General features: G+C 55.4%; 1 protein-coding gene across 1 annotated transcript; it reads left to right on the forward strand.

The window, feature by feature from the left end:
- Positions 1–12685: 12685 nt before the first annotated feature.
- On the forward strand, positions 12686–13810 carry HAND1 (heart and neural crest derivatives expressed 1). Its single transcript, XM_059860332.1, has 2 exons — positions 12686–13192; positions 13709–13810. The coding sequence occupies exons 1-2, from the start codon at positions 12686–12688 to the stop codon at positions 13808–13810; spliced, it is 609 nt and encodes a 202-aa protein (XP_059716315.1).
- Positions 13811–21337: the final 7527 nt, after the last annotated feature.

Genomic DNA, 21337 nt, shown 5'->3' on the forward strand with positions numbered 1-21337 from the left:
AATCTCCCCTAAGTAGGAGAAGCCCAGCTATAAAAAAAAAGCCTTTTAAAAATACCCGTGAAGTGAATAAATCTCCCTTGTGCTAAAAGGCAATGACAGCGGACCCGTGAGAAGGGGATCTGCTCATGGGATGTGTTTTCCATGCAAGCACTTAGAGAGACTTCACACAAGGGTGGTGTGCCTGGGTGGAGGAGCAGGAGACTTTCTAATGGTTTTCTCGGGGAAAACAAATAAGTAAATAATGGCTGGGAGGAGGAGTAAGACAGGCAGACCTGCTGTCCCCATGGGCAGCAGTGGGCAGAGAGCCTGGAGGAGGAAGGTCTGCCCATCTTGGAGGGATGCCCAGTTTCTGGTGTCCCTCTCTGTTCCAAATGCCTCACCCAGTGTGGGGCTGGATACATCATTTATGGGCAGTGAATGGCAGCCAGCTGGCACCCGCCCCTCTCAGGCTGTTCCCAACCAATCCCTTTCCCAGGAAAGGTGGGCTTGGCACCAGGATATCCTGGTGGGATATCCTGCCCACCAGCTTATTGGGGTGATGATGCTTCTCTGAGTATGACACAAACCTGGTGCCATCAGGTCATGTCTGCAAGTTCCCAAGTCTGAGGACATCACTCACCTCAGCTGGATCCTCTCTGTGGAGTGAGGTGGTGGCCCAGGACCATTTTGGGGTTAGGAGAGCAAGGTATCCCCTGGGACATGAAGGAAGTGGGATGGAGCAGCTGGAACAGAGCTGTTCCAACAGCTGACGGTGATTTCCATAGCTGGTTCTGTTAAGATGAGCCATGTCCAGCCCCACTCCATGGGCAATGGGAAGTGGAACATCCCAATGAATAGAAGAGAAAGCAGAGCTCCAGAAAATATGGGATGAGATCCACAATCCCAGCATTATAGTGCAGGCAGCTCTCTGAACTGGGAAACCCACATTGCTTCATGGGCAAAGGAGTTGGCGTGGCAGCAGGGATGCCAGTGTGGAGGGGTGCCCATACAGGACTGCCCAAGCAGGACATGCAAAGAGGAACCCTGAGAAGATTCCCTGTCCACTATAAACTACGCCGGCCCTTATCAGGGAGAGCATTCAGTAAGTGATTAAGTGAAGACTTTATTAATTCTGCTGCAGCTGGGACTGCTCAGGGGCTTAACCTGAAGCATGTGCTCCTCTGGCTGAGGGTCTTAATGCACTTAGTGAACATCTGGATGTGGCCCTCCCCTTCCAGACCTTTCTTTTCTCCACGGGCAGTGGGGTTATCTGGAGGGGAAGGAAGCCTGGAAGCCGACTCTGTCCTCCAGGGCTGCTCTCATTCCTCAGCAGGCCCAGGGGAGGATTTGGCAGAAAGGAGCGTCGCCTGAAGGAATGTCCCGTGATGGACGGCGCTTAACGGGACGCCTCCACGTGCACCCCTGGCCATGCTGCAAATCCCTGAACTGCTCCCAGCAGCCTCCTGGTGTGGAGAGGTGATGGTGAGGCTGAAGGATGCCCACGCTCACCCTCACAGCATGGTGGATGCTTTCCCTGCAGACACCTCTGCGTACCTCTGGACGCGCAGGCTCTGCAGACTCCAAACGCCGAGAAATGTTTGACAGAGCAGCATACATATTCCAAACATTGTTTGATTCATGTTTTAAAGTCTCACTTGCAAGCATACTTCCCCAGCTCAGACATCAATCACTGCAAATATGTTCTTATAAACAAAGCAACACAGACTGACTGTCTCTTCCACCCTTACCATACGCAGGTCACCGGGCAGCACCCTGGGGAGAGGAGCTTCCCAGCGCATCTGAGCCTCCCTTGGAGGACACCAGCACAGGTAGCTGAGGAAAAACAATGGGAAACCTGCTACCAGTGGCATACGACCATCCAAGGATATGTGTCCCAAAGGAAGGCAGTTGAGTCCATCACTGTGCAGGGAATGACTCGCTCCTGCTGCACAGCCACTGTGCAAGGGTGCCTGTCCTCAAGGTTACAGCTGTCCCTTCATCTCCTCATCTCACCCCACGCCCCACCCAAACACACAGCAATGCGATTTCCCCGGGAAGGGACAGGGGATGAAGCTCCTGATGGTCAGGATGAAGTATTTCCCAGCATGTGGGGTTCCAGCATGCAGCACACACTTACATGGATAATGACAGCAGAAGCATAATTTCATGTTATATTTTAACCCTGAATGTCTGATAATCACATTTAATATCTCAAGAGACCACCCACCTCACCATTAGGGACCTGGTGTGGGCACGGGAGTGTCATAGCTGGCTGCTCCCCACGGTCACTGCACTGTCACCACCAGAGTTTCCCTGTCCCACTGCCTGCAGGGACATGGTGCGGTGCTGAGTCATGGTTGTACCTGCTTCCTCCACTGCTGTGGACATCCCAGACCCCACAAGCCCCAGCCTTTGCTACCACACAGCAGGGACCCCAAAGTACATGCAGCTCTAGGGCCACCCGGGCCACCAACCAGGCACCCCAAGAATCCGGACAAAAGCAGTGAGACATGACAGGGACAGTGGAAAAAAAAGTCTGCTCCAAATTCATGGGGTTTGGAGGCTTTTTAAAGCAACTCCCTTTCTTTAGGACGCTCCAGCAAAGCTCAGGATCCTGTTGGTAGGTGACTCTCGCACTTCTCAGCCCTCTGTTTAGGAAAAATAAATAGGAAAGAATCCCGAGGCGGTGCTTTCCTCCCGCTCCATGAGATGGATCAGCGCTTGCCACCGCAGCAAAACTGTCCCACCGTGATCTAACCCAGTGCTTTGTCCTGAAATGCTCTGCCACGGCTGAATACATGACTCCTCTGGAGCAGGGTGACACATTCCAGCCCCAGACAGTGACACTGACAGATGCAATCAGCCTGCAAGGTTTAATGGGAATGCGGCGCTGGTGGAGCCGGCAGCGGGAAATTTATGAGGAATTCGCGAGAGGAAGAAGAGAATGAGCAGCGTTTGCTGATGCACGAGGGAGGAAAATCCCAACAGGGCAGCAGCTGAGCCACGGCGTGGTGGCATTTACTGGGGGCACCTCAGTGGCAGGGTCCTGGCCATGAGGGAACAGCAGCGTGGTGGGACCAGAAAGGGGTCCCAGCCCTCAGCCATAAAAAGAGCAATTGGGAGGAAGCTCTGTGGCCATCTTCTGCATGGGAAATGATGGCCCTGTGTCCCACCACAACTCCTAAATTGGGGAAACCCCATCCTGCTGCCAAGCATATCCAGAGCTGCTTTTTCAGAACAGCAATACTCTTTCTGCCAGGTTTTGAGCAGGCTCAAACTCTCCCAGGTCATGAGCTACATCTAACAGGTCACTGGGGCTCATCCAGCTCAGGGCTGAGCACCAAACTGCTGATGGGAACCTGCTCACTGCCTAAGCTCCCTATTTCAGCCAAAGCACTAAGGCCAGGGAGATCTGGGACGTGTACATCCCAGGTTTTCTTCCTGCACTCTTGCCCTGCACCCCTGTCAGCCGGACAGAGGGCCAGTATCAGTCTCCATCTCTCCTGACTCAGCTCAGCACCAACTGCGATGGCCTGAGATAGCAGAAAGTGGCTCAGCCATGGGGCTCGGGGGCAATTAGAGAGGAGACAGCTCCTGCCTGCACCCAGCTCCTTCCCACACCTCAGGGCAGGGCTTGGAACCTGCTGGGATGTTCGGGGGGCTGCATGCTTTGGGACACTTCCCCACAGAGGGGTGAGGAGGGCAGTCCCACCCCAGCTCCCACAGCCAGCACGGTCTGACAAGGCTGTGAGAAGGGAAGGAGAGGGGGAAAAAAAATGTCTCATTGCTGTAAGGAGATTTACTGGGCTTGTTATCAGCACAGGAAGAGCCAGAGCTTAGGGGCAAACGGGAGATGCTTTGCCCATTGCGGTATTTTTTCCTACTGCGCTCTGAGCCTGCTCATGCACACTCAGCTCCACTGCCCCCTTTCCAGCCACCTCCATGTGAGCCCTGTCACCTCCAGCTTTCTGCTTGCAAAGGCAGGGGCTGCTCGGAGCCCAGAGCACCTGTGCTCCTTTAAAAAGTGCTTTGTGTTTAGGCGCTGGTGTCCATAAGCCCAGCAGAGCCCCTGGTGTGACCCAATGCTGCAGCCCAGCTCACCTGGCTGGTGGCTGCTCTCCTCATCCACCACATTTGGGTCTCAGCAGCTGCTTTTAGCCTGGATTGGGGTTTGTCACCACAGCCAGGGCCAAGAGATGGGTGGTTATGGGGCTTTTGCGGGACTTCCCAATTCTGCTGTCTGTTTGTACCTCACACCGTTGTCACCACACCACTCCTGGGTCGGATCCTGGGAATCCAACCATGAGATCTCCAGGCTGTGGAAGGCCGGGAATGAGGGTTTTTTCCCCTGGTGAGAAGGAGGGTTATGCTTTGTGCTTATTTGAAGCCCCTGCATGCACCTGGGGGAGCACATGTGTGCTGGGGAGCCAGTGCATTTTAGGGGGCACATTCAGATGCCTGTGGGAGTGGGGGAGAAACAATTTCCTCATCTCACAGACAGCAGATTAGCATCCATGGAATTAAAACAAGGTCTGAGCAAGAGAAATGCACCCACAAAGGCCTTTATCTGTCAGAATCAGAGCTCAGCAGCAGCACGGGAAGCGGCTTGCAGCTCGCAGGAGACCCAGCCCATCTAGAGTTTCGGCTCTGGTTAATGACACAGCAAATCGAGCCTGTCATCTTTAGACATGATGTTTCTTGTCCTTTTGGCCCAAGAAAACAATCACCGCCCTCTAAAACTGCAGTTTCTCAGTGGTGTAGCCCCTTCTCCCTCCATCCCCTCCAGAGGAAAGGCTGGGGCAGCACTCTTGGGGTGGGAGAACACAGCACTGGGGGCTCACCACCCTCCACCCCACGATTTCAGCGTCACACTGAGCAGATGAGGCTGGGTCAGCTTCCTTCTGGAGAGCCACAGCGAGGTGGAGTGCCCACCCAGAGGATCCCAGCTCCCCCATAAACTGGCAAATTCAGGCCAATCCATGAGGAACAACTTCTCCTTAACTCCATGGGTGCTGTGCTCCTGGCAGGGCTTCACCAGGCTGGGCTTGCTGCACAGGAGGGGCAGCTGCATGGCAAACTTCACTGCCAAAGACCCTGGCATAGAAATATTTGTGATTTCCTAAATCACAGACTGATGCCACTAGCAGAAAAACCAGCACCATATATGTATACATATACTCTCACTACATATATTTCTTTGTATTTGCAAATACAATTGTAATTATCTTTGTACTTACATTTATTTTATTTTTAGATATTAAAATATTGATTTGTATATGCAAGTTTATTCTTATATATAGGTATAAATACTGTATCAGGATTGCTGGTGTGTATATTGCTGGCTTAGGAATTACTGTGGGGGGGGTTTTGTGCTCTAGGTATAACATGGAGTATGTTAAAAAAAAAATTTATGGGCTTTAACACCGTGTTGGAAAATGATTTTTGTTTGTCCCAGGGGGAGTGTTCTCAGCTCCTGCACATGATGAACCCTTCAGAGAGGCCACAAGAGCTCTGGGGCAAGATCAGAGTGGGGCTGAACGCTGGTACAAAAATCCCTCTCTGCCAGACCTCACCCTGCAAGCCTTCACCCTGATGGAAAATGCACTGTGCTGAAGTCAGGGATACTCCAGCAGCTGGGATATCAGCAGTCAAGTGCTGCTGGGGGCCATCACTGTGCCAGCACCCACCAGCTTTGTCCCTGTCCCACAAAACATCCCTGGAGCCGCTGCACCGCCAGCCTGGCGGATTTCACAACATTTCCCCAGGAGTGTTTGGATTTAGGGTGTAAAACAAACCACTTTTGTCCAAACAAGATGCTTCTTGCAGAGGTGGCTATTTTGGGTTGGGTGTTTTTTATTTTAATGGCCTTTCAAAGAGCAGAAGAGCAGAACTGGTTTGCACGAAGCTGCTCCAAATGTTTCCAAGCAAAGTTTAAGAGAAAACTGGAGTTTCACTTAAGCAGGTTTTAATGGGGGAGGCTTGTTTTTCCTTCATGTTCCCTGCTCTTCTTGGAAAACCAGGAGCCAAGAGAAGAAAGGTCTTCAGCTCACTGCAAACGATTTTGTTTGAGTTTTGAGAAGTAGGGAGGGATCAGCATTTTTATGGGAGCAATTTATTTCCTTCCAATAAGCTCCATTTCAGACAGTTTTTTTTTCCTCCAGTGGATGTTAGGAGGAGTCACATATTTACTGTGTATATTGATATACAATAAAAGTGTTACTCTTTGGAGGTCTGGATTCACTTTTCACAGCATGTTCCCATCCTGTGGCTGCTTGGATGCAAGGAGGTACAATGTCCATGGTGTCACACCGACATAAAGACACCGAGTGTCTCTGTGCCTTTTTGCCCCAAAATCCCCCCACTTCCCCCCATGCCTATGAAGGCAGCAGCACAGCCATGCTGGGTGCTGGATCCCAGTTTGGGATGGGGAGTAATGAGCTCTTGGGAGGCTTCTTCCACCTCCCATTTATAAAACAGGGGAAAAAAGGGTGGGAAAAAGCACAGACATCTCAGGATGCAGTGGGGGGAACCAAGGGAAAATCAGTCCCTCTGCTCCCATGGAAGTGAGCAGTAACTCCTGCACCTGAGCAGAGAGAAAACCTGGAATTTTGAGAGAGCTGAGTATAACCAGGATAATAAGTCACCACTAATAGTTCTCATCCTCCTACCCTGGCAGAGTTGGGAAGGCATAGCCCGACCTGGCATGAGACACTGTGTGATGAGAACTGGAATTGCCCTGAAGATCTTAGAGACAAAATGAATTTAAAACCCCATGTGGATCCACACAGAGAGGAAGGAGGGAAGTAGGGATGCCAGGACATGGTCCCACCACAGGGAAACATGGACAGGATGCTGTTCCCTGGCTCTGGCTGCTCTCCAGTGCCAGCACATCACACTGAGCCTGTGACACAGCAGAGCCCTGTTAAAAGCATCCCAACCTTTTTTGGTGGTCAGGACCACTGTCAGCAGCCTTCTCTCACCACAAAGCCATTTACCTGCACTGTCACACAGACAGGGTGCAGAACAGGAGCTCAGCCACCAAGCCAGGCCAGTCCATGTGCCAGGCACAGCAGCAATGGGACAGCAGGGAAACCCTTCTTTCAAGGAATGTGGGATGCTGGTGTAACAGGGAGCAGGGAAATCCCTCATGCACATGAGGTGTCCTGGTACCTGAGGCTGGAAGGTCCCTGAGCTCCTGGAGGTGGAAGGAGTGGGAAGAGAAGTCCCCACAGTGGCACCACCAGGATTAATGGAGAGCAGGGGAGAGGGAGAAGGACATGTCATGACCCACCTCCCTTTCCCCAGCAGCACACAGGAGATGACCCAAACCTGCACTAAGGGGGAGGCTGGAAGCAGCAAGTCCAGCTCTGCCCACCCAGACCCAGCAGTTTGTCTCCAGCTATGCCCCAAACCAGATGCTTTTGTTGAAGACGCCAGGAGCTGCCTTAATAAGCGCTTATGCAATCCTTCTCAGCAGAGGAAATGTCTTTCCCAATCCCCAGCCATTAGCAGTTGGCTGATGCCCTGGAGCAGGACATTTTAGAGCCCTTGTAAATTTGCTTCAGGAGTGGAAAGTGGTTCGAGGAGGGAAAGGCACTGGTTTTTGTCGGGGACCTGAATCATCCCGGAGCTCTTCTCCACTACTCCCCACGAGTGGGAGTTGTCATCACGAGCCAGCAGCCAAACCCTGCCCTGAGCCAGGTGATCAAGGATGGGACAATGACAGTGGCAGCTTGTACACCAGGGCCAGCAGCCAGCCTCAAGGTTTTGGAGATCAGTGCTTGTCTCAGCAAGGAATCTGAGTGGGAAAGAAGAGGTTTTAGAGTAGGAGTATCGCTCCCGATTCAGTGCAAAACTTCTTTCAAGAAGAGAGATCAACCAGGGAGCAACTGGACCCGCTCTCCATGCACGTGGCTCACCTGGGCTGCCAGTCAGAGCTCATGGACTGGGTTTTTCTGTCATCTACAATTACATGTCTATGACAGGTAATGTAATAGAAATAGAAATTCCCCTCATGGCAGGTGGAGCCTCCTTCCACTGATTTCCATGGCAATCAGACAAGGGAACAGCTTGTTTTAAGTGAGACTCAGGGCACCCATGCTAGCCTAGGGTGATGATTTTGGGGCGGGTTCCAGCAGCGAGGCTGCTGTTACCTTCCCTTAACCTGTTGTTTGCACCCAAACCTAATTGCAAATTGACATGAGCCTTCTTTGAGGAGCTGCTGCTCCATCAGCACAATGAGCCATTGTTGAAATGGCTGCAGCAATTTTCCAGGTTAATTTATGGCCACCACACCCCATTAGCAGCAATAAATGTGGAGCCCGGTTTTGCCGAAATTGTGAGTTACGATTTTCCAAATAAATACATTTTCCTATAAACCAGCTCTCTGTTTAGTTTGAATGTTCCTCACAGACACATCCATCTACATAAAATACACAGGAGAGGAAGCTGAGCTGTGACTTTGCTCTGATGACATAAAAACTTTTGTAAACACAATGTCACTTACAGTACTAGCAAAGAGAGAGCCCAAAAAATAAACAGCGAGTGCCTGGCCCATCCCTTCAGGAGCACATGGAAAATTTAATACTTTTTTCCGTAAAGCTTTGTTTTCCTTTTGATTTATCCAGGCAAGACAGTGGCTGTTTGGCCATAAATAGATGGTATTTCTTGAGGGGCAATGGTTGCAGTCATCCTGTGTGCTGCCATAGGGGCTGCACAGGAGGGGTGTGGACAGAGAAGATGCTGTGGGGTTGCAGCTGGGAACAGGAACATCCAGGTACAGCCCTGTGTTCACCCCCAATTCCTCAATTCCTCCTGCTCCATCCTGGGGCTCTGACAGACTGCACCTCACTGGGAGTTGCTCTTGTGGGGCTGATGCAGGACCAAGCAGCCCAGTGATGCAGTCTGGGGGACTCAGGCAGTGTGTGGGCACAGAAGAGCACAGGCACCAGCAAGCGTGAGCTCTGCACACCCCAGCACCCCTCAGCCCTATGAAACCCATCCTGGCAGAGCAGGACATGTGCGGCAAACCCTGCTGGGGAGGAGAGATGCCCTGAGTGGGCTTTTGCAGCCCAGCCTTGGCTGTAACCCCAGAGCTGAGTTCATTGCTGATCAAACTGACTTGATTCCATTCACTGCTGCAGGTTCTCTCGCTCCTCACATTGCCAGGAGGAAAATAATCCCCCAGAGAAGCTCTCTGCAGCTCTCCTTGAGGCAGACTCTGCTCATGCCTCAGTTTCCCAAGGGTTTTTGCCACCGTCCCCCGAGGCCTCTGAGAGCAGAACTGTTAGGAAGGTGCTGAGTGATTATTATTGCATTATTTCAGGCAAGTGCTATAAATACCCAGGGGCACCTTTAGACACAACCCAGCTGCCCAGGGGAGCTGGCTCAGCCCTGCTCTGCGCCTGCAGTGGCTCAGGAGGGGATTGAAGGCACTGGAGGAGTGAGGAGGTACCCTGGGCACAACCTGATGGGGGACACGGTGTGGGGCTGGGGGGTGACAGGGCTAGGACCCTCCTGGCTGCACCCTGAGCCTTCAGAGGAGCTTGGGGCGGAGGGATGTGGGTGCAGCAGAGTGCTGGGATGCTGCAGGGAGACGCTAACAAGGAAGACAAGGGGAATATTTTACGGGGCTGCAATGTAAACAGAGCTGGAGCAGAGCCCCTTTTTATGGAGTCCCTGTCCTGCCAGGGCATCTGCCAGGGCCCTGATTTACGCTCCTATTTAGATAAGGGAGCCAGAGGGGGGGAGCAGAGCTGGCGTCAAAGTCACAGGACACCGGGGCTGCCGCTGGCTGGGCGCTGATAAGGAGGTGGCTGAGGGGCCAGGGCCAAAACCTCAGCTCCTGTCCCAGAAACGGGGATGGATGCAGGGCTTGGTGCCCCTGCTGGGTTTGGGGTGCTGGGCTTCACAGAGACCTGGGATAACCTCACTCCCAACATGCAGCATGGGCCCCCTCACCATCACCTGGCCATGAGGGAAGGAAATATTTTGTTTGAAGGAAAACAGGTGGAGAGAAACGGGGTTCCTCCTGCCATGACAGCCATAAATCTCCTAATCCAAACTGCTTGGTGTTTTCTCCCCCATGCGAGTGGGGAGATGTGAAATTAAAGAAAATCACCAAAAGTTTGAGAAGTGCTAAATTTGGATGCCATGACAAAGGCAGTCTGGTTTGATTTAGAAGGTGTCGGCATAAAAAGGGCTCTGGTTTTATTATTTTATTAAAACACGAAAGAGTAGAATGATTTTCCAAAGGAAAAATCAACCCTCTGGTCCCACTATTTGCTCAGCTGAGCACTTCCAAACTCTGCAGGGTCCAGGGAGCTCCATCAGGGGGTGGATTAAGCAAGATAATGCCCGGACTTGGGCTGGACTTACCTGGCTTGGCAGCTGGAGGTGACTCTGGTGCACGGCTCAAGGTGACAGCTCCCAGCTGGATGTGGCTGTAAGTGGCCTGTGCAATGCAGGGCTGTGGGAACGACAGGGGTATGTTTGGGAGGTATTTCTAGAGCTGGGGTTGGGTGCCAGAGACTCTAACCTGGCAGTTTGCAGGGCTGGGGAGAAGCTCAGTGAGGAGCCTGGGTGGTTTGTAAGAGGAGCAGGGCTCCACAGGTGTTGCTCTGCCAGCATGGAGAGGTGAGGCATGAAGTGGGACCCCTGAGCTTCTGCCAGGTGGGCACTGGGGCCCATCAGCTCTGAGCCGAGCTCGGGGATCCCACCCAACCACGGCTGTTTTGAAGGAAACCGGGGACACGACGCCCTACCCTACCCAAGCCTGGCTCCAACAGGAGAGTAATCACTAGCAAATGTTTGCAGGGCGCTTGTTTAAAGGGGGTGGGGGAGCGGGGTCTTTGCAGCAGCTGAGAACAAAGCGGGGGGGAACAAAGCTGGGCAGATCCGGCACGGCCGCCCGCCCCCAGCCGCAGAACCGGAGACCTGCTTGCACCCTGCCCCGGCCCCCCCAGCCTCCTGCCTCTGCAACTCGCCTTGTAACAACTAACGATGGAAAATCCGAGGCATTTAAGTGGCTCCCGAATCCGCCCGGGAACCGTGATTGAGAGAAGTCAAATAAAATTTGTCATCTTTAAAATGCAGGAGGACGTTAATGGTGTGTTAGCCCGGATGATTAATACAAGCGCCTGCAAACAACCCTCCAACGTTTCCACCCTCCGCTGCAAGATGAATCGCTGGAAAGCGCCGTTAATCGCTAACATACCTTGGGCCCAAAGCCCCTTCCTGCCCTGCCGTGCTGTGATCGCCGCTGCCGTGCCCAGCCTGTCCTCTCTGGAGTCACTGCAGCAGAGCAGGGGTCAGCCCCAGTGCCGCCCAGCAGGGCTGGAGTGAAGCCCGGGCTCTGGGAGACATCGTCACCCATGGGTGCAGAGGCGAGCAGGATGTGCTGTCCACTTCAGGGCCCCTCCCTGGGCCTGGGTTTGGGGCTGTGGTGAAGACCCCAACCCCAGCGGGTCCCCCTAGCCCTTTCGTGGCCAGGCTGGGACAGGGGAACGTAGGGCAGATCCCCCTCTCCCTATTGTAAATACATTTGTGTGCACGGACAGTATAATTTTAATATATTTATGTATCTATGCAGCGTCTGTGCACGGGTGAGCAGCACACACACGTGTGTTTATAAGCCATGCGTGTGATAGGTGTGCATGTGCCACACGTGCGTGAGTCATGTACTTATAGTGACATTGTGCATGTGGAACATCCGTGCTGCTGCTGTATGTAACATATGTGGATGCACGAGTGTGACACGTTTGCGGAGTGTGTGCACAGGACAGAGGGTTGTGTGGTGCATGCAGCATCTTTGTGGTGCGTGTGGGCAACGTGTGCAGTACCTAGGTGTGAGCAGCAGTGCATGGTGCGACCAACACAAGTGCACCGTGGATTTGTGCTGCGTGCATTGCACAGCGTGGGCGTGTGCTGTACACGCGTGCAGTGCACATCCCTGCGCAGCTGTGCAACGCAGGCGTGGGCCAGGAGCCCCATGTGCAGGGAGGGAGCCCACACCCCATCCTGCCGCCCCAAATGCAGGGGTGCCCAGCCCGCCTCACTCCAATACCTTCGCCCCCTTTTCTCCCCGTTCCCCGGCTCCGAGCGCGGCCCCGAGCCCCCCGCGCTGCCCTCCCGGCCCCGCCGCGCTCCGCTCGCCCGGCCCGGCCGTCGGGGGTCCGGACAGCCGCGGCTCCCCCGCCCCGCTGCTGGCTCTCCTCCCCCGGCCGGGCGCGGCGGCTCTCGGGGGCTCGGACCCCCCCGCCCCGGCAGCGGGAATCGGAGCGCTTCGGGGCGGGGTGCCCCTCGGCTCTTCCTCACCCCCTTCTCCCTGGAAGCGAGGAGCGGGCGGGACCCAGGGCAAGCGGCGGAGGTGTGAGCCCCAAACCCCCGCCCGGAGCGCGGCGCACGCCCCCGCCGCCGCTCCGCTCCCCCCGGGGCCTCCGCGCATCCTCCCCTGCCCATTGGCTCCACGGCGGGGGGGGCCGCGGCCCTATATAAAGGCAGGGTCGGGAGGCTCCAGAAGGGGTTAAAAAAACCCCAAACGACAAACCCAAAACCCCAAACCCCGACCGCCCCACCCCAAATCCCACAGCCGCCTCCGCCACCGGAGCCGCGCTCCCCGCAGCCCGCCGCGCCCGCCCGGCGGGGAGCGCCTCCCGCCCGGCCATGGAGCGCTGTTGAGCGGCCCCCGGGGCCAGCAGAGCGGATCATGAACCTGGTGGGGGGCTACCAGCATCACCACCACCACCACCATCACCACCACATGCTGCACGACCCTTTCCTCTTCGGGCCGGCGGCGCGGTGCCACCAGGAGCGCGCCTACTTCCCCGGCTGGGTGCTCAACCCGGCCGAGGCGACCCCCGAGCTCGCCGGGCAGAGTCCTAACTACGGCCCCGCCGAGTACGGCCCGGCCGGCCCGGGGCGGCTGGAGGCTCTCAGCGGCCGCCTGGGACGGCGAAAAGGTGTCGGAGGACCCAAGAAGGAGCGGCGGAGGACGGAGAGCATCAACAGCGCCTTCGCCGAACTCCGCGAGTGCATCCCCAACGTGCCCGCCGATACCAAGCTCTCCAAGATCAAGACCCTGCGCCTGGCCACCAGCTACATCGCCTACCTGATGGAGGTGCTGGCCAAGGACAGCCAGCCCGGCGACACCGAGGGCTTCAAAGCCGAACTCAAGAAGGCGGACGGCAGGGAGAACAAGAGGAAAAGGGAGACGGTAAGAGGCGAATCGGGACCCGCGTCCCTGCTCCCCGTGGGCCAGGAGCGGGCGGGAAAAACCCCAGGGCTGGGGGGGGAAATCCTCTAAACTCTCCCGGCCTCGCTGAAGCCTTTTTTCCCAGCGTAGTAACAACAACAACAATAATAATAGTAATAACGAATCTGTGAAGGAAAAGTCGTCGAAAAATAGCCCGCCCGACGGGCCGGGTGGGCTTCCGAGCGTTTGCGGGTCCGGGGCTGGAGCCTCCCCCGGTCTGTCCTTCACCTCTGCCGGGAGCTCTTCCAGGACGAGCGGGAGCAGGAGCGATTCGGAGCAAGGGCGGCCGCTTCTCCCCGTGCTGCAGCGGGCGGGTGCGGGGTGGGGACCTCTAAAGCCCCTCTTTGTCCTCGGGCTGGCAAAGCCGCTCGGAGCTGCGGGGCCCGGCTGCAGCCCTGCGGCGGGCGCAAGGGGCGGGCGGGCGGCCCGGGACCCCGCGCCGTTCCTGACCGCTCCTTTCTCCCTCCTCATCCCCAGCAGCCCGAGGTCTATTCGCAACCTCTGGGTCACGGCGAGAAGAAGTTGAAGGGCCGGACGGGTTGGCCCCAGCAGGTCTGGGCTCTGGAACTGAACCCCTGAGAGCTGCCCCGCCGCCCCGACGGCCCTCCCCGCCCGCCCCTCCATGTGCAATGTCGGAGAGAGCCCAGCCCGGCCCCGGAGCCCATCCAGGCGCAGGATACGGGGAGCTGGCCCGGCTGCCCTCCGCCCGGACGGATGCTCCACGGGAGAGAGCGAGAGCGCTTTGCGGGCTCGCTCCTGCCCGTCTCGTCGGCAGCGGGGACCAGCCGGGCCCTTTCCCCCCGTCCCCTTCCCGCATTTGCAGTAATCGTTGCTCCCTCCTGCTGCCAGCAGCGATCGGCAGCTCCTGCCCTGCCGGGCCGGACTGGACGGTTCTATTCGTTTGCTGTTGTAAATACGAGCCCCCGACCCCCTCTCCCCGTCCGCTGCCTGACCGACGTGTGGCTGCGGTGAAACTACCTAGAGGTGCATTTGGGAACACTCCTGTGCCGGGTTTTCTACCTCAGATCTGCATGAACACTTTCCGAGGGACCGAGCGCGCCACACCACGTATTTAAAACTGAATAGCTAAAAAAAAATTAATAAAATAAAATTTAAACTTTATGCAAACGGCCTCGGGTCCGAGCCCTCTGCTTTCCCCTGCTCCGGTAATCTCGCTGCTCTGGCCGGGTCCCCTGCGCTGCCCACGGGGATGCTGCGGGGTTAAAGACATCCCTGAAGTCACTACTCTGCTGTGGGGCCGACCCATGGCAGGGAATTCCTCCTTGGGGAGCTCGGGATCCTTTGAGACTTGTTTATGCCGTCCTTGCTTACCACAGGAGCTGGTGGAGCTCTGCAAACGCACCTGCGACCTCCTCCAGGGCACGGACGCTGCCCCGGCCCTTCCACCCCTTTTCTCCCTCCCCAGGAGCCCAGCTAGAGGGACTGGACTCGTATTTGGCTTGGGGAAGGATGGCAGGATCAGGCCTTTCCAGCGTCAGGATGGCACCATAGAGCTGTGGAGCCCCAGGTTGCTGCCATGCAGAGCGCCAGGGCTCGGCTCCCCTGTCCTGCCGGGGCAGCCCGCCCGGCCTGGCACCGGCAGCACTTTGTGACAGGGATCCCCTGTTGGGCGCTGCCTCGGTCACATTTCGAAGGAGCAGCGTCCCCTCCTCGCCATCCGAACACGATGGATGCCACCAGCCTCAGACACAGCAACGCTCATGCAGCCCAAATTCTGTCACTGCTCAGGCATAAATCCTTAATAATCCTTAATAATTAAAGCCAAATCCTCACCCTGTGCACACACGGCGCTCTTACCAAAGAGTTCCAAGGCGTGCGTGCATGGGCTCCAGAGCCTGATCCTGCCTTCCCAGCCTGGCCACGCCGCCGTTCCCAGAGACACCGGGATAAACTCTGACACTCGGGAGGCTGCCTGGGGCAAAAAAAAAAAAAAAAAAACCAAAACCAAAACCAAAAACAAAAAAACAGCACGAGAAAATGTGTACATTATTCTAAGGCTAATCTGCGGGCTCACAGCAGGGACGTTTACATTTTCTGTTTCAAACCAAGCTTTTGATTGCGACTAAAGGTATATAAATAATGATGCAACTTCTGTAAAATATGACACATCGATTAATCTGCACACACTAAGAATACCCCAGCTCACCCATCGGGAAGCGGCTTGGTTTTTGCAGCCACTTCGTGCATGTGTGCAAATACAGACGGAGGGACACACAAACATTGAGGGTACAGTCAGTGTAATTAACTCTCGGCGGAGAAGAATCTGGCTGCGTAAATCAGCCTTCCCGCGCTCCGGAGCCGCTGCACGGCTGCCTTCCCTGCCCCTGATCTATTTTCTGATCCCTTTGAGCGAGGCTGAGACGAAAATTGACTGCCAGAGAAGAGCAATGTCCGCCCGCAGTGGTACTTTTTTGTTTGAGCTATAAGAGGTTTAGCATGATACCACTTCCATGAGTGAAGTAGAGTAGGGCACTTCTAAACCCGAATGCATTCAAGGGAAAAAAAAAAAAAAAAAAAAAGAAAACGTACAGAAAGTCAGCCACAAAGATCCTATTTTATGTCTAAGTTTCACAGTCTCCTAAAGGCTGGGTTCTTATGGGAAAGCTCCCAAGCTGTCACTGACACCACAATCCATAAATGTGTCCGCAGTCCTGTTCATATGTGCCAGCCGGTAACCGTGTATCCATACAGAGCCAAGCGGGGCTGCCCTTTGGCAGCGATGAGGGAAAGGGTTAAATGGGGACTCGGGACTTGGCCTGCTGTGAGGCAAAGGTGACTCTGCCCAGGAATCGTGTCCCCCGGTGCCGGCACACCATGGTACATCACTCTCAGCCTGCGCACCTTTCACCCCGCCAGAAGCCTCCGCTGGTTTTTACCTCGTGTGTTTCCAATTTTGCTTCTTGGAAGGGGCACCCTGCACAGTCAGGGCGATGTTCTGCCTGCATCCGCAGGACTTTTTCTTTTCTTACCACAGGTCTCTGGGGGTGGTACCTGCCGGCTGCAAACTGCTGCGGAAGGCGTCCCCAGTGCCAGCCTTCCCTGTTCCTCGGGATTTTGCAAGTGAAAGCGCTCTCCGTTTCCACGGCTGCAGAGGATTTCCCTGCACGGCAAAAGGGTTTTCAAAAGGTTTTTCTGTGAGGCAGTGGCTCAGCGTTTGCGGGGGAGAGAGGGGGAAAAAGCCACTAAGCATTTCCTGCAGCCTCGGGCTTCCCCGCTCCCCAAAACGCTTTGGAAGGGCAATGTTTGCCTGCAGCGAGCTCCGTGCCCAGCTCGGCACCGGAGCTCGGCCACTCCGGGGCCGGGACGGGGAGTCGAGCTTCCAGCTCAGCGCCTGTTCCAGCCTAGGATGGGGTCACCCCTTCACCCCCAAAGGGAGAGGAGCTGCAGGGGATGGGAGCCCTGCGCAGGGACAGCCTCCCTTCCTCGGGCAGCGACCCACGGCTGGGAGCGGCGTCCCGGCGGCGCCCGGCAGGCAGCGGCAGAGCTCCGGTGCCGCCGGCACCAGAGCTCGCTGAAGAACGGTTTGGCCACCAGCTTTGAGGTTTTGGCTATCGAAGTGCCTAGCTCATCGGTCAGGGGAGATGGCCCTGCACATACCTTCGGCTCGACCCTGCCGTGAACTTGATGCCGTTGGGAAGCAGCTGGCTCGGGGCACGCAGGCGGGGGCCGGGGCAGAGGAACACGCACGCAGGGATCGCTTGGCCCCGGGGCAGCACCTTACGTGCCAGGTTCCTGCCGCTGGAATCCAGCCACCAGGGACACTGCAGGGGACCCTGCTGCCAGCCCTGCTTGGCCTTTGGCTCCCTGTCTGCCCAGGGGGGCGATGCTGTGGGAAAGGAGGCTGTCGGGCGCTTCCCACCCGCTGCTCTGTACCCCCGGTTTGGCATGTAAAGGAATGACTCCTTTTCTGACTTTACTTTCCCCCCCCCCTCCTTTCCTGCCAAGCCCAGACCCCTCTTCTTCTTGTTGTAGGTATTTATGGGTCTGTTTATCTGATCTCGAGGGAGCCTATTCTTATCTCAGAAGCAGCAAGGGAAGGGTTACACTGGACAGCTCGGTAGACAGGATGGAGCCAAATAAAATACCAATCTGACAAAAAAAAGGGGGGGGGGCGAAGGAAAGAAAGACCCAGACCCAGCCACCCGATCACCCATCAGCACCGTCCAGGCTGCAGGCTGGATTTGCCAGCTCCCAATACAGCTGCAGGGTTCGGGCAGACAGCACAACCCTGGGCAAAAAAATGCCCAGGGACAGAGCAGAGAAGAGGACAGGGTGATGACACTTAAAGATGGGAAGAAAAATAATTTTTAGAAGATTCAGGTCGGTTGTTATGGAGGTTCAGCCGTGCTGCTGCTGTCCCGTGTTTCTCGGGGTGAGCACGGAAGTGTCCCAGCCTGGAATGAGAGGCACAGCTGGTCCCCAGCCCTGGAAGGGACTCACTCGAGGTCGTCCCGAAGGTCACGGCCAGGGCCAGGGCTGCTGCCTCCCGTCACGGGACCCCTCTGGGCTGGCCCAGCCGGTGACACAGGGCTGGGGGAGGCAGGGGGCAGGGCAGCCCCCACCCCAGACACCAGGGAGCCCCAGCTCTGCTCGGCCTCTGCTGAGCCCAAAGTGCAGCAGGGATAGGGCGGGATAGGATGGGATGGGGCTGGATGGGATGTCCCCTCCTGCCTTGGCAAACAGGGCAGCAAGGGCAGCCTCATGCCAGGGGTACCCCCAGTCCTTGCCCCCTCCCCACCCCACGCCCCCCTAATTACCGCTCTTAAGGAAGCGCCTGGGAGTTGTGGCCATTTAAGGTAGCCCAGCCCCTCTGAGTAAGGGTAATTGGGCCATAATTTGTTTTCGGTGTCAAGATGGCGTCAAAGATAAGACAAAAATCTCCAGGTTTGGGGGCTAAAGAGACAGGAGAAATCCTGACCCGGGGCCGACCTCGGAGGAATGGCCACAAGCCCCAGTGAGTCACATGGCAGGTGAAAGATTTACTGCCAGGGGAGCTTTTTGATCCTCTCCCAACACTCGGAGCCTCTCAGGCCAGTTGCTTGCTCCTAAGTCAGGCTGTCTCCTGGGAGCCCTGCTCAGGTGGGAAGGTTTTCTGCCCAGCCGAGGCCCCGCCCAGCTGCAAAGTTCATGACATTCAGTAGTTCTTCCTCAAACCTCCACGCTCTTGGCGTCACATGATGCCCAGACCCATCTAAAAAGATGATGCATTTCTAATCCTTACCTGTAGGAATGATGTCCAAGCACGGGAAGACTGCAGCCAAAGGTAGATGAACACTGACTTTTTAAACTTTCTTGCTTTGATTTTATTTTCTAAACCAAATCCAAACTCTCTGGGTTTTCACCCCTGTGGCAGTTCTTGCTTGCCTCTGCTTGCACTGAACTCTGCTCAGGGTAAATGATTCCATGCAGCTGCCTTTGTTGGGAAAAGACCAAGAGCCCTGCACCTTGGGCCAACCTTCCCAAGACCATCCTTTAAGCAATGGACAAACTCATCATCCATCCCATGTCCCTGTCTCTCCAAAGCTAGCCTGCATTGCTCCTTTACTCCATGAAGGCTCTTTCTCCAGTGCAGAGGACTGGGAGAGCTACAGCTTTCTGCAGAATTACCTGTTCTTGTCCTGCTCCGTGTGGAGCAATCCCCACAGCAAACATCTTCTCTGGCAGTGCTGACACTTTGCTGACCAATTTCCCAGTGATCTGCCACGACATCTCAGCACAACTTCAGGTGAGGGTGGGTGGTGTGGGGTGGCACAGCAGCCCACCTGTGTCTCATGCAGCAGCTGGATTTAAGGCCCAGGATGGAAGGAGTGGCAGAGGACCAGAGCTGTACAGCTCAGGGCAGGGGTTGGAACCATCCAGGCACTCTGCTCAGCAGCACTCAGTGCCACAGCCCTGTGTTGCTGGATGAGGGTTACTCCAAAGCTGAAGTACAGTAACAAACCTGGAGGTGCTGCAGCTCCAGGAGCTCTGGAGCTGATCAGAGGGGCCAAGGAACCAGATGGAGCTGCTGGAACATGCGTGGGGAGCACAGGCTGGGAGGAGGATGTGCACTGGTGAGAGAGGAGTGAGAGGCACTTACCTAAGAGCAGAGGGATTGCAGAGCTATAGCACAGGCTTGGAGCCTTGCTGAGCCCTTGTGACAGATCCCCAAGGCAGAGAAGGCCCTTCCTGCTGTTTCCTTCCCCCCTGATTCTTCTTTTGTGTGAGGAATTCAGGTCCTGACCACCCTGAAAGACTTTACAATAACCAGAGAAATAAGGGAATTTATGGCATCACTGGCAGCTGAAAGCTGAGGGATTGAGAGGAAAAGCCCTTTTTTCCCCCCTCAAACTGCAGCTACCTTGACAAAATTGTCATGGCCTGTGACTGACCTGCAGGAGCAGCTGAGGGGAAAGCAGGCTGGTTTACCTGCCATGGCCAGGAGCTCCTTCCCAAACTGAAACATGGGAAGGAGCTATGAGTTTGGCTTAGGAACCCTGGAACTCCCTCCTCTGCTCACCTGGGTTCCTCCCAGGCCATGGCTGCTGGGCTGGGTGCAGGAGCTGCTGAGAACCCAGACACCAAAGAGAGGTGCAAAGGAGCTGGATCCAACAGGCTTTGCCCACACAGGTGTCAAGGCCAGGAAGAGACACAGGGCGTGTGGGGTGCCCATCACTCTGCTCTCTGGCAGTCCATGGCAGTGGTAGGAGAGGCAGCAGAGCCACCTCAGCTACCTGACAGTTTCCTCTCCCCCAGAGCACCAAGGTGTTCCTGCTGAAGGTACTGGGGTGCTTCCCAGCACCTTCTTGGAGAAAGTGCAAAAGCCAATGAAGCAAAAGCACACTGGGGGTTTTCAGGTACTTAGGGAAGAAGCCAACAGTGCCTGCAAGGATAAGAGATGTAAAATGGACTCCAGCTCCTGGCAAAGTGAGACTGAGTGCTGGTGGAGCTGTGTAGTTATTCCTTACTGGATAGAGGAGAAATTTTTTTAAAAAGCAGGAAAAAAAAAAAAGAAAGCAAGCCCTGAGTCTCTTCCCCCCACACTCCTCCTGCACAGCCACATCTCTAAGACACAAAACCATTAAATCCACATTCACATTTTTCCCTGGTCCTCTGTGCTGCCCTTTCTGCCGGGGAGCAGGGAAGCAATGCCTGGTTTCCATCAAGGCTGCAAGGAGGCTGCGGGACGGCTCACGCAGAGGATCGGACGTGTTCAATTTCAATGTCCAACCAGGAAAAAACCGTCAAAACCCAAACAAACCGTTTTTATGATCTCCACATCCCAGCACAGCATAATCCCACTTCCGGTCTCTGACAGGCACAGGCAGCTCCTGCCAAGGAGGCGTCTTCGGGATGGGGACACGGCCCCGGTGCCCCCGCGGCTGCCCTGGGCTCGGAGGGGCAGCGATTCCCCCTCTGCCTTCCTGAGCTAACACTGCCCTCGCACGGCAGCCGGGAGTGCAGAGAGGGATGTGCAGTTCTCGGCCATCGGATCAATCTGCTGGCTCCTCTATCTGTCAGTGTGAATATGTTAAAGGGACTGAGCAGATTCCGCCTTGGTTTTGAGGTTGAAATCTTCTGTGGGTTTCTTGGCAGGGAGCAAACACAAGATTAAGTAGCATTATTCATTACTCTATACAAATAACAGATTAACTGGCAGTTTATTTCTGTCACAAATTTCCCTTACACCCTCTTGTACTAAAGTCAGCACCTGCACAACAGGTTGCTGCTTACAGCTGTCTTCCTTTAGCCCTGCTTCGTCTCCTTCTCACTGTGCAGGCAGAAGAGCCCCCAGTCATCAATCTGGGAATGCAAATGACCCAGTTTTCCCCTTCCACTGGGGTATGCTGCCCTTATCCTCCCCTGAAAACTCCTAAAAACCCTTGACAGTACACAGGGTGCGTGATGTGATCCACCCCTGGTGCTCACCTGTGTCACCTCTGGTCTTGCCTTCCTCAACTGAGAGCTCCCCGAGGCAGGGAGCCTCCTGTAGCACAGCAGCATGTTCCAAAATTATCGTGGTTCATGAAGGCCTCCAGACTCATCCACAAAGGCAGGCATTGGGGACACCAGGATCTGTTTGGGGTGTAAAGCTTTTGACATCTG

Source organism: Haemorhous mexicanus, chromosome 15 (genome assembly GCF_027477595.1).
Source record: "Haemorhous mexicanus isolate bHaeMex1 chromosome 15, bHaeMex1.pri, whole genome shotgun sequence".
In the NCBI taxonomy this organism is placed as follows: Eukaryota; Metazoa; Chordata; class Aves; order Passeriformes; family Fringillidae; genus Haemorhous; species Haemorhous mexicanus.